The following is a 13,711-nucleotide window of genomic DNA, read 5'->3' as shown; positions in this document are numbered from 1 at the left end:
CTCTTTTAAAGCAAAAGCTAAAAGAACAACTACAAAGAACAAGACAAACCGAAAGAAACAAAGAAAGTCGAACTCTTGGCTTAGAGGCTATAGGAAATTTGTATAGACACGGAAGGATTATTTATTATTCCTCGTAATAGAACGGAGAAAACGAATTTGTAATAGTCAGTCAAAGGATTAATTTTCATTCCTTTCCCTTTCAAATCGCTGTGTATTTGACTCTTTTTGTTATTGGTTTTTAATAAAGTTTTTTAAAAAACTTTATTGCTCGCAATTGTAAGTCGCGTGTTTCAATTGATCCTTGTTATGTTATTTTATGTTTTTATTGTTTTTATGATAATAAGTCACTTGAAAGTTCTCTCTTGGGGCTTTTCCTGCAGAGCTGTACTAATTTGTATGCAACGGTGGGCTTGCGAACTCGCATAATTAACTGACTAACGATGTCCAAAAGTGGTCGATGGTGGACAACAACCCATCGCTCTAATCACTTCGCAATGTTCCAGTCTTAAATGATTTTACTGCCTACATCATCGCCTTATATAACTGCTCTCAGATTTGATATATTAAAGTGGGATAAATAACAGCATATAATTGTCCTCATTCTTCCTGCGTCAGTTCCAGATCCTCTGCAAATTTCAAGAACACCAGGAGTCTGCCCAAATTAACTTTTAGAAATACTTCAGAATGGAGTTCTTTCAGCTTGGAAATTATTGACCCTGAGAGGTCGCAAAATGTTTTCTTGAGAGACGTTATTTCTTTTGAGGGGGAAACTATGGCCCTCGCTATCATACGATAATGATTAAACTTTATTCTTATGAAAGATTGAATAATAACCATTTTCGTTTTGCATGATAATAATGATTAATAATAATAACCTTCATTTATATGATCTTAAAAAGATGGAAATAAACAATGATGTCATAGACTATAGAAAATAGCTGATCATGTTAAAAAACCCTTTCTAATTTAAGCTGATGATGTCATCTCAGCAGTTACCAAATTAAATGATTATTTTGATGATGATCTCATCGTTTTTTGATGACGTCAACTCCCTAGATTGTTATACAGAATACCTTTCTATTTTTAGATGATGATCTCATCATTTTAATCCCCTGAGCTATTGTGACGTCACTCCACCACCTCCACCACTGCGTAGAACCCCCCGTCTATTACTACTAATAAAACAAAAACAAAAAAACATCTTTAAGTATGTTCCACGTACCCCCTTCTTCTGTCCATGCTGTGATCTCTGTGCTGTTGTAGGCATTTCCACTGTAATTAACACCAACAACAGATAAGCGATACTCCGTATACCCTGTCAGTCCAGATACCACATGGGAAATAGTATTTCCTGGGACGATGTATTCGTTTAGACCTCTACCATATGAGTCTTTGACGAATATAAAGTAATGACTTGTTTGTTGACCAACGAGTGTTTGCAGGTTTTGCCAGGAGAATCTTATGCTTGTTGTAGAAGTATTGTCAATGGATACCCTCCAGTTACCCAGTGGAACTGCTGAAAACAAACAAAAAAGGGCGCTTTAAAACATGTGACCTACAATATTTGGCAGTTTCAAATGCCCAAATTTGCTCTGAGTCAATAGCACATGAGGCCGAAGGTCAAATAAGCTATCCACTCAAAGGCCACGAGGGCGAGAGGAATAATTGTTTTAGTAAAATCCAACTAGTTGGTCAAAAATATCGATACAAGACAACTTTAGCTAGTTAAAGCTAGACTTTAATCCTCTTTTTGCCGCCAAAAAGCCGGCACCTTTCGCTACTAGTGGACTATAACATAAAGCCTAGTAGTAGCTCAACCAATGAGAACGTAGCATTGACAATAGACCACTAATGGATTTTGGTAATTTTAAAGAACGTGGAGGGAAAAAATAATCAGGGGGGAGGGGACGTTTCCCAGGATAATGACGTCTGAGGATCGAGCGCAGAAATTTCGTAGTGATGACGTGCCACCGACCCAGTTCTGGGTAGTTCATCCTATGGGTTGAAGCAAATTTTCAACAAATCAAAAGCACTATCCAGATTTTTTGTTTCGCTGCAAAACGTGCATAGCGCGCATCATAGCGTTGTGCGCTTCCGTAGCAGGTGTGAAGCAACATTAAATGAATTTAGCAGATTATAAGGCTAACCTGATTCTTGTTTTAGTATTCCAACTTGTAACTTGAAGGTACTGTAGCTCCGTAGGAAGATCTGGACAATGATGTTCCCAGAATTCCCAAAAGAAACTTCCCTGAAAGTTTTCTGAGTGACAGAAGAGTATCGAGAACGACTGATAACAGTGATACCGTTGCCATCAATAACCTTAATGTACGCACTAAGAAACAAAAAAAAATAAACAAAACAAAAGAAAACAAAAACCAAATTAAGAATGACACCTCAAATTAATTAATTATGCGTCCAATTTTATAACTGAGTCGGCAACTATGTATATTGGCCAGATAGGTTAATAGGATTTCATTTTTGCCATTAGGGAACTTAAGAACCACGTCGAAGTTCACGACGACGACGTCTGTTGAATGGGAAAAGACTGGAACGAGAACGTCAGTTTCAGAGGGAAATAGGAATCTTAAGATGCAGTTGGTCGGTAGGTCGACAACCACGACACTGAATGTAAACACAAATGTAAAACTGTGATGTTCGTTCGCAACAAAGTTTGTCGCAATGGCGTCTTTTAAAACAACGCAAGATCTTATTTTTTAAGCCATACGTCTAATTTCATTGACGATGGAGAATTTTTTGTGTTGTCTGCCCCTTTCGAGTGGAAAACACCTGCTTTCCGTACAAAGATTATTCAACTTTCAACCTGCGAGAGATGACCGAGTCCGAGTGTCTGTCAGAGTTTAGATTCTGAAAAAGAGACATTCTGATGTGATAGCTGTTTTCCATATAAAGTTAATTGCCTTTATATTAAAGATGTATGATTTGCCTTACCTAAATACGTACAAATATATATTTATCACTTACGAGTTCGCACGCTCGGCCTCCACAGCTGTTGTCATTCTTCGAAGTAAAAACAATTCATTAGTCGAATTTTCAATCAACATCGCTTGTTACGAGAAAAAAAGGAACGATACCTGGAGTCACGAGGATAAGAAAATGTAAAGGACTTCAAAAATCGCTTAAAACAGCGGATTTATACCTGCCGAAGCTTGTGGATTGCAGGACCACGTGATTCTACTTTGTCTGGCGTCATCGACGACACCACGACGAAATTTACTGGTCGCGCTTGCACAGTACACGGTAACTCACTTCCGGTCGTCGTCGTGGTTCTTAAGTTCCCTAATGTTGCGAGAGTCTTGCGTGTCTGGTGTGATCCAAAGACAGACCGTACCTAAATTGCATTAACTGGGGCATTGGTTTGAAAATGTTTTTTTTTTTAATTCTCATACAAATAAAGCTCAATTCATAAGAAAGGTTTCGCGGCGCGATCGGCGCCATGCATGTTTTGTGAAGAAAGCCTAGAAAAGATTAATGCGAAAAACGTAGAGCTTTTCCAGAACAGTTCGGTTGAAAGCGTTGATTACTTAAGCAATAGACCACACTTTCTATGGGTTTACCGGCGTGATAACCCACTTGGGATGTTGGGAGAACACTCGAAAAGCTTGTAAATCACTCGCCTTTACATTTGTCAGGTTTTTGCCCAAATGGGCAAAAGCGATCGAAGATGAATTTTTGAATGCTTTTGCTCTCCATAGCAAATTCGGTCAAAGTAGTAATTTGCCACATTTTTGCTCAATGTAGCAAAAGTGACCAAAACTCATTTTTCAACAGTTTTGCCCAGGATAGTAAGTCTGAGCAAAAATTCACTTTATTTGTGTATCGCCCAGTGTAGTAAATGAGGTCAAATTATCACTTCTTCCGTATCTTTGCTCAGTGTGGCAAATATGATCAAAATAGGCGTTTGTCACTGTTTTGCTCAGGGTAGCAAATTTGGCCAAATACCACTTTATTCTCAATTTTGCTCAGGATGGCAGAGATGATCAAAACAGTAGTTTCCCATACCTTTCCCCATTGTAGAAAAGTTGATCAAATATCAGTTCTTCTGTATCTTTGCTCAGGATGGCAAATATTGCCATGATAGCAGTTTTCCATACTTTCAGTAAGGTAAACAAAGTTGATTAAAATATCACTTTTTTACACTTTCACTCAAGATTGCAAATTTGATCAAAACATCATTATCCACATGTTTCTTTTTTTTTTATTTGGTTCCATAAATGACTGACAAACAATTTAGACACCAAACAAAATTTCAAGAATAAAATGACTTTATTATCTTTAATATACACTGTACAATAGAAAGCAAGATAAATTAAAAGGAAGTTCCATTGGCCTCTGCAGGGCACTGCATGTACCACAAAATATATGCCTTTAAATAAAAAGCACATACAATGTGAAACTATCTAAATTCATAAGTGTATAAGAATGTACATTGGGTTTGAAAGTGCAAGTCAACACTAGCTGGTTCATAATTATCTAAGGTTGGTACAGGTAAAACGTAACTCCAATTGAGTGGTATACTTCAAATATACTCTTTCTAGATTCAATTGATACTATTGGCAAATGGTTGTACGATGACAACACGTACACATCACTCCCAATGTAGATGTGACATCCTTACTAATGGACAGAACATCAACCACAGGAAATAAAATTAGTCTCAAATTATTATGATAAGCGATATTCCTCTAATTATTATTTATAAGAACTTGTTTTCATCTGATAAATATTATCCACTACCCAAAATAGGCAGTGAATAATATTTTATATAGTGTACCTAGTGCTATTCACTTACCCCAAGGGGAGATACATCTGTATGATTCATTTTTAATCAAATCAGTTATATAAAAATATTTCTTGTAAATAAAATGAGTTACTATGCGAAAGCTCTGTGCATTTCTATGATTTGGGTACGACTTTGATATATTTTTACCCAGCAGTAAACACTTATAAGGTTAATTTTGTCACCTTTTTAGCATGTACATGTATATTATTTTACAGGTGCTTCATTTACTGCTAAACTTCTAAAACTAGCATGAAATGACACCCCATTTTACTCTCATCCTATAGGTAGCCAAAGCTTTTCAAGTTATGAAAGCAAATCTGCTATCTACTGATTTGGTTAAATACTTGTATTATTATTATTATTATTATTATTATTATTATTATTATTATTATTATTATTATTATTATTGTTATTATTATTATTATTATTAACATAATTATTATTATTATATCACTGTAAATAATATGATTTGGTGAAATTCTTGTATTATTACATGATTTGAGGAATTTTTTTCTGATTCACATGATCAGCTGTTTTGCTTGCAGTATTGGACTGATTAAATATCCAAATTATCCAAACACAATCTATACATTATGAAAGCTCTGTAGAACTTCTTTAATTCATCATCATTATTATTGTTATTGGCATGCAGGTGATTAAACTTTAAGCCACAGGCATGCTTACTAAAAAACTGTTATCACACACGGTATTTTTTTTTTTTTTTTGCATAAAACATAACTGCACTCTTTTTTTTATAAAATATGCCAAGAACAAAGTAGGATCATGGCATTTGGAGTCCACTAATTACTCTACTATGGGGTGTATTGGCTAGATTTAGTCCTCGGAGTGGCACTTTTTAAGGCAGTGCTTAGGGTAGCCCTAGGATCTGTCACCACTGCGGAAAGTGGATGCAGATGTATCTCCAATTACATATGTTGGGTGAATGGACACGATGACTGAAAATACAGCTGCATTTACAGGCTACTAGATGGAAGGTTTTTAAAATTCAGTAAAGTTGCCAAGTTACAGAGTGATTCGGTGCAAACTAACAAGGACAGCTCTGCAAAGATGGCAAATTTTGCAGACATTTGTCTGGTAAGGAAAAGTTTGTGGCTCCACCATACCATACAAAGGTCATTGAGATTATGTGACTTTGTGTCAACAATTTTTTTCAAATCGGACTAATCAAAATCAGCGTAAGAACCTAGCCAATCACAAAACGCTGACATACATGCATGTCTTTGTGACCCTGTGGGATTCAAACATGATATTGTGCACTAATTCTCAGACGGCATGCTCCATACAGAAGGTTTAGAGTGTCTGCAACACAGGCAAGATCTTCATTGGATTGTGACAAATCACTTTGAGATTTGGTAATTTACCTAGTTTTAACGTGGCTCCTTCTCATGGGTGTCAAAGGATATTCACTTACCACATTGTAGGTCTTCATCAAAACAAAAAATTGTGCAATTGTCTACTGAGTGAATATGGTTCTAGGAACTTAACTGAAAAGGAACTGAATCATGATGCATGTCAACTTCAAGTTGAGTGTTATTATTATTTTGTACATTTTTATCTAAAATGTCTTCTTCTTTTCTGAATGTTCTTCAAAAAATTATCTGTGTTATGCTTGTGATCAAGTTCCTTTTTCTATTGTAAGTGGTGGGTGCCAGAGCAAACTCAGGAGCATCATCTGGTGCTCCTTGGTTTGATGCTGGTCTCACTGTGTGCTCTATTACCATTATTTTCACTTCATTGGCTTTGACACCATGCAACTTTGCGGTCCAGCTGGGCCATTAAACCATTAACCTCAATGCTCTGCCAGGAAAGTGGCCTTACACAGAGATTTCCCCTGTTTGGAAGGTCCTCATCTGAACCTGAAGAATTACCTTCATGCCACTCTGATACAGCTGTTTCAGACAAAGACTCCTCTGATGACATATATGCAACGGACATACATGCAAGGTACTTGTCCTTGTCTGACCAACTGATGCTAGTTGACTCCCACAGAGCATATTGGCCCTTTAATTTTTTTTTCTGAAAGAAAAATGAAGAGCCATGATTTAGCAGCCAACAAGTAACCCACAGTTGGTAAACAAGCATGTACTGCTCATACTCAGTGTAAATGACTGGGTTGCAGAACAATGACATGATGCTAAAAGCTGAAAACACTCTCTTAATCAAAGGAACAGTTTGAGGATATTTGTGAGAAAAATTTTTCCCTGCATTTTATTCCTACTAAATTTTTCATTAAATATATAATATGTTTTTTGGAACAGGTGATAAAGTAGAGAGCAGAAATGCCTCTTTCTGTTGAATCTGCATTTGTTTCATTAAGACTCTTTTAAGTGTAAATAAAAACTGAAAAAGGAATCAATCAATGGCATATCTGTGCATGCATCTTAAATTTTAAGATTTATCTTTGAGGTTTTAAGCTTACGCAAAGTTATTAGAAAACCAAAGTATGTAAACGAACCACGATATCAAGAAGAACATACCTTTCTGCAATCCAGCTGAGTTGATGACTTGGAAACAGGCTTTATGTGAAGAATATCGCAACTGATCACTGTCTCTCGAAAATAACAAAGGTATAAATCGTAATAGAACAGCTGAATAGAAAGACAGGCTTTCTATTATCCGAAAATTACAAAACTACTCGTTTTGCAACGCTGTATCGCTTGTGAAGTCCGCGTGAAATTGAACTGTTCAACGAAAGTTTATTTTACACTATTCTATTGGTTCAAAAGCCGCACGTGACAATGTAAATGTAATCGCGCATGTGTCAAAGTCACGTGGAAGCCTGGGAAACAACAAACATGGCGGCTGATCTTGCGACGGAGTGCATTCAGGACTACATTCACCCGGACGATGAAACTCTGCAATCTACTATTGAAATGACTCCTGGGTTCAAACCTTTCACATATTGTGCATTTTGTTCACTCAAATTGTAAATAGTAAAGTTTCACGTCAGGGCCTCCTATTCCGAGACTTCTTGTGATATATATATATTTTTTTTCCGAGCCACCGACCCAATATCAGGAAACGCATTCGACGCTAAACGAAAAAAAAGGGGGGATGGCCTTACCCGAAATAACCAGCTGCAGCAAGTAATATGATAAACTTTGAGAAGAATGTGATGGTGATTGAAACGGGGCAATGGAAAATCAAAACTTGCGTAAAATAACACTGTGAACTTAGGTAAATGTGCAAACGTTGGTTAAAGTGGTCGTAAAGATAGTTCTTTGATCATATTTTGCTTACATTTACGCCTCTAGTAACCACAAATTTACACAGTAACTTTGCTATGCCAGAAAATATCAAGCAAACATTCATTTTTGACGTTCGATTTTTACACAGAGAACAAAATGGCGGCAAATTTGAATCTAAACACCAAATTTACTATGGGGAGCAAAAGTGAAACAAAATATCTGTAAACTTGATATTTACTCCACATTTACGCCACCCTTGCAGAAAAGTAAACTTTCCCTTTCGAACAAAATTTGCACCAAGAACAAATAAGTGGCAACATTAGTACCCTAAATTTACAATAGATTTGCTCAACTAGCAAACTTAGGCAAATCCGTTTTTTCGTCCAGTGTTTGTTGAGTCGATCCGTAAGAATTTCGTGCCTACAGAAGGAACTGGCAGCTATTGTAATGGAGGACTTCATTCACATTTTACAAGCCGCAGTAGTTTAAGATCTGTTTTCTGGATTTTGTTATGATCAAGAAATACTACGGTAACGACGTGGCTGCATTTGCGAAGTTGTCGCACGCAACTTTATATGCACGTACAGCGACCGATGGAAATATGTTAGTGGCGGAGAAAGGTTTCTTTGCCGTGGCCACATATTGGCGTTAATATTTGTCGATTTGTAAAGTCAGGTGGTTTGAGGTAGGTTATGGCATCGATATCACCGAATAATTTGTGCAAATGTTGGAAAAAAACAGCCTGAAACTCTGACATCTTTCATCATCGTTGGCAGCTTGTTTACAACCTACAGCGGCCGATTTTGTACTATATCTTGATCAGAGATTTTTTTGTTGAGACAATTTCTTTCATTAAGGAATTTAATTTTGACATAAAATAAATCAAGAATGCTAAAACTATCCGTTTTGTTACTGGTTGGCACATGGTTAAGGTTTCCTGGAGACTTTCTACACCAGAAATTGACACAGTTGTTGTCTTTCTCTGCGATTTGGCACCGTCGTGAAATGTAAACTGCTTTCCAGCTTTGTGCTTTATTACTTCTAAAGCTATGGCAGTAATAAAATGTGGAAACCAAACGTTTTTGTTATTATGAAGGGCTGGGTAAGTAACTTGTTCTGTTTTTTAGCCTTTCTAAAATCATTGTTTGCAGATCAATAGCCGGTTTTGTTTATGGCTCGTGGTCCGGATGCCTATTTCTATGGGTTTACTGGTATAATAAACCATTGGTTTTTGACCAATCAGATCACACGTACTCTCTCAGTTATTTTATAAATACTTTGGAACAAGTGAATACTTCAGTGGTAAAAAAAAAAAAAAGGATCTTAATGAGCATGACTTCGAAGGTGAGGCTAACTGTTCGGGTGTTGTAGGCTTTCATTGTATGCAAATGAGTCTTGTGATGAGCATGCTGTCTGTTTTCGGCGATGATTAAGATGAAGCGCTATGTTCATCACGTTTTTTTTTTCTCGTTGGTAATGATATAATTTCTCCCGAATCGAGGCTCTTGATTTTCGTGTATTTATACACGCGTACTCAGTCTTTTCGGAAACAAATTGTCGATTGAATACGATATAAACTAGGAGTAATCGGAGCTTAGGAGAGTGCGTTCGATATGTTTGTTGAGGCGGAAGCGTGGTTGCGATGTAGGTCAATATGATTATGGCATATTTTGAACGTAAGGGTTGCGTACAGCGAAACCTCTATTTAAACTGTGTATCATTTTAAGAACGTTTTCAAAAGATATCGTATGGTTCGGTGTCAAGTGCTTTTAATCGGAGGAGACATTGGCCAGCGTCGGACGTGTAAATGGAACAGTTTGTTTTACTGGCGAGAGTTACAGGGCGCAGTTTCTCAAAGGCCGATTAGTTCTTAACCCGGGATTTATTTTCTTTCTTCAAAAACATTTATTCGGATAATTTTCTCTGTTTTTAGTTTAAGAGCATCCAATCATCAACTTGTTGACAAAATGAATTAAATTGAATTTACTGTTTTGAAAGCTTTTAATTCCTTCCTGGTTCCATGTGCACGGGAAAATACATCTAGCCACTCTGTAATTTCTGCAGTACAAAAGTCTTCCCTGGGAAGAGAGATATTGGTAACGTTTGACACAAGGTCATCTATGCTCTTTATTTCCTCCATCCTGTAAACAAAAATAAATTAATGACTTCAGACAAATTGTTTGTTGCTTTGAATGGGAAGAATGTGATCCCCAGCTTACTTCATCAAAAACTTGCATTTCATTTGTTTGCCTTTCAACACAAAACAGCCAAATCTAATTAACCATATTTGATCAGAAATGTATTTGTCACAAAGTGTTTAATACCATTTAAGACAACACAATAAGCTATTGTTTAGTGGATACAACAAGCATACACGGAACAATATGTACTAAAAAATATTCATCAAACAATACCCATATGTATTCATTCAAAAGCTGAGTTTTGTTTTATAGGTTCAGTTCAGAGGCAAGCAATTCACTTATTATTTGAAAACTTATCCCTCTCAGTGCGTTTGAATAATGAAATCCACAGGATCGTTTTCTGTCTGCAACTTATTAAAAAAAAAGAGGTCGAATGTTCCAATTTTTATCGGCTTATTTCAAAATGAAACTACGTTTGAAGACCAAAGGAACATAAGCAATTACAGGAAGCGGGCAGTAAACAATGATTCATAAGTAGATCGCAGCTCAGTCGCGAAATTGTTATTCCCCTGTACACCAGGTACTGCTGCCACACAGCAAACGAAGAATGTACCCAAAAAACATATGCAGAAAAATAATATGATGAAAAAACATGGCCTTCACCCACCTGAACGAGAGTCGAAATTCCAAAAAATGGCGGGAGAGACAGAAAAATGAGCCGAGGATGCAACTGGCCAGCAGAAATAGCTTAGTACGTCAAGTGTGCATGTTTAGTGTGTCGACCGAACCATCGAACCAAAGAGCCATGAATCCTAATCGAACCATCGAATCAAAGAGCCATGAATCCAATCGAACCATCGAACCAAGGAGCCAACGATCCAATCGAACCATCAAACCAAGGAACCAACAATCCAATCGAACCATCGAACCAAGGAGGCAACGATCCAATCGAACCATCGAACCAAGGAGCAAACGATCCAATCGAACCATCGAACCATCGAATCATCGAACCATCGAACCATCGAACCATCGAACCATCGAGCCTTCAAGCCAACGAGCCAACGAGCCAACGAGCCAACGAGCCAACGAGCCAACGAGCCAATCCAACCATCGGGCGAACGATCCAATCGAACCATCGAGCCAACGATCCAATCGAACCATCGAACCAAGGAGCCAAGGATCCAATCGATCCATCGAGCCAAGGAACCAACGATCCATCCGAACCACAAAACTTACTTCCTATGTGGGTGACGTCGATAGGAAAGCTTGGTAGTGAGTGACGTCAGTTGTGGGTTCTTACACCGAGGTAAAGCCCAAAATTCGCAGAGGAGAGGGAATATTTCTCACTGTCACAGACAACACACGTGTCTGCTCGATGCATTTCTGCGAGGAGGATTAGACGGTTAGCGAAGATGGAAAAGGAAAGAAGACCGTCCTAAAAAAAAGATGCTGTCCCGTCTATTTTCAGTGGTCTAGTAAAACACGGGCCCGGATTACTTTAGGAAGCAAAGAAAAACGCAAAGGAGAATCATCCGAGGAACCCAGGAGGAAACGTCGGAGAAAAATCTGTCAGTAATGCGAAAGGAAGCGTGGTGTCATCGAGAAACTACAATCTGATCTTCAGGAAAAAAACAGCACAGTTGAAAGAACTTGGACATAAAGTGCAGCATTACCAAAATGAAAACCAAAAGCGCGAGCATGCTAGCGCCTTGAAGGAGGATAAACTAGATGTACACGTCTGTTTCCCTGCTGGGAATTTTCGTGAACAAGACAAATATATTCGGTTTTATTATATCCTGGGATGTATTTTTACATTTGTTTTTAGCTATGTAAAGTCGAGATGTAACGATATGAATTTATTAGAGATCAAATGTTAAAGTAAGTGAAAATCACCAGCATGAGTTACGTCAAGGGAGATCTCGTGCATTGTCAATGCTTGGTGAATTTTTCTTGACTCCCGAAAGATTGAGACACGCCTTTGCAGAGGAGCATCTAGCTTATCATTTTAAAATATCTAGGGAAACACTTTCAAGAATTTTTCTGTCATGGATTGTTATTTTTTGAATTGGGATCCATTCCCATCTGACAGAAGAAGGACTTGATATGGGAAACAATGCCTATTGGTTTCAAAGGAAAATACCCTCCCACTAGATGTATTTTTTTTATTTTTTTATTTTAGATTGCACGGAAATTAAGGTTTGAAAACCCTCATCCCTGCGAGCTCAGAATCAATGTTTTTCCTCTTACAAGAACACAACAACTGCCAAGGGATTGTTGGGGATTGCACTCTCTGGTGCTCCAGTATTTATTTCTGATCTTTACACTGGAAGTATTTCAGATATAGATATAACAAGACAAAGTGGAATCCTTGAGCTGCTGGAGAAAGGAGATGACTACATGGCAGACAAGTGATTAAACATCAAAGATCTATTAGATCCAAATGAAGTGACTTTAAATATACCTCCCTTTCTTTCTGAAAAAGGCAAGTTTGATGAAGAAGAAGTGGAAACTGCACAGTCTATAGCTAGTGTTCGAATCCATGTAGAGAGGGCTATCAGTAGAATCAAGATGTACAAGATTATTAACAATGTTGTTCCCCTGTCTCTCTCAGATTTGGATATTATGTTGCATGCTACCATTATTTCAGTCTTTAATCATCAACCAGGAGAATGAGGAACACTTGTCGTGATTTATCAAGATTTTTTTGTTAAAACATGAACATTTGACATGACTGACACAATTGTAAATTATATTTGTAAATTATATTTGCATACTTCAAAACTGGCATTGTTGAGTCATTAAACTGTTTGTTCAAACTTATTTATGTATAAGTTTATATATAATTTTCCATTTTCCATGGCCTTTGGCATGAAACAAAAAACTTTAATGCCTTACTAGGTATGGCACGTAGTGAGAAAAATAAACTTCGTGAACTCTAGAAGTGAGTTTGTGAAAAATTTCAGGTTCAAATTCTATTTTCTCCATAAAAAAAAAAAAAAGATTCTCGGACCCTTCCTTAGAATGGGTGCAAAATTTGGTCCACAAAAAAACAGAAGTTCCCATCAAGTCCTGAAGTTTAAACTAGTATTTATAATTTCGTTTGAGTCTTATGTCTTTATTCTTGTCTCGATGAACGTAAATGTCTGTCTTCAGCTCTAAGCATTCTTCAATTGTCTTACCCGTCGTTGTAAATAATTAAAGCATTTTATTTCTAGAATGCCAACCGATGGATTTTCATTAGGATCATAATTGATTCGATCAACGGAACAACCCATCCAGTAAATACTGGGATGAACTAGCAAACCACATTCATGACTTGAGGTCCTGTCACCTCTTTGAACTCTTTAACAACCATTGGTTCTGACTCTAGAAAATATTTCATGGCCTGAGTCTGCCCCTTTGTTGATGAGAATAAACTACGTAAAAAAATTTTATTAATGGGAGCCTTTCTTGACCCAACTTCACCAAATTTTGAGGCAGTTAATCCTAAATGCTCTGTCTTGACGCCAAACTGAGCTGCTGTACTGACTTCTTGTATTATTATTATTAGCTTTTTTTTT

The 13,711-nt window shown here is 37.2% G+C and overlaps 1 protein-coding gene across 1 annotated transcript in view; it reads right to left on the bottom strand.

Moving 5' to 3' along the window:
- The window catches only part of LOC140944400 (protein sidekick-2-like), a 51,597-nt gene that overhangs the window by 20,431 nt on the left and 17,455 nt on the right, over nt 1-13,711 (bottom strand). The window contains exons 7-8 of the mRNA XM_073393548.1: nt 2,148-2,332; nt 1,223-1,516 (exon numbers count right to left, since the gene is read on the bottom strand). Coding sequence (XP_073249649.1) covers nt 1,223-1,516; nt 2,148-2,332 — 479 coding nt within the window. The remainder of the gene's footprint in view (nt 1-1,222; nt 1,517-2,147; nt 2,333-13,711) is intronic.

The sequence above is a fragment of the Porites lutea genome, chromosome 7 (assembly GCF_958299795.1).
Source record: "Porites lutea chromosome 7, jaPorLute2.1, whole genome shotgun sequence".
Lineage (NCBI taxonomy): Eukaryota > Metazoa > Cnidaria > Anthozoa > Scleractinia > Poritidae > Porites > Porites lutea.
The sequence above is the reverse complement of the archived record's forward strand: the minus strand, read 5'-3'. Positions and strand labels throughout refer to the sequence as shown.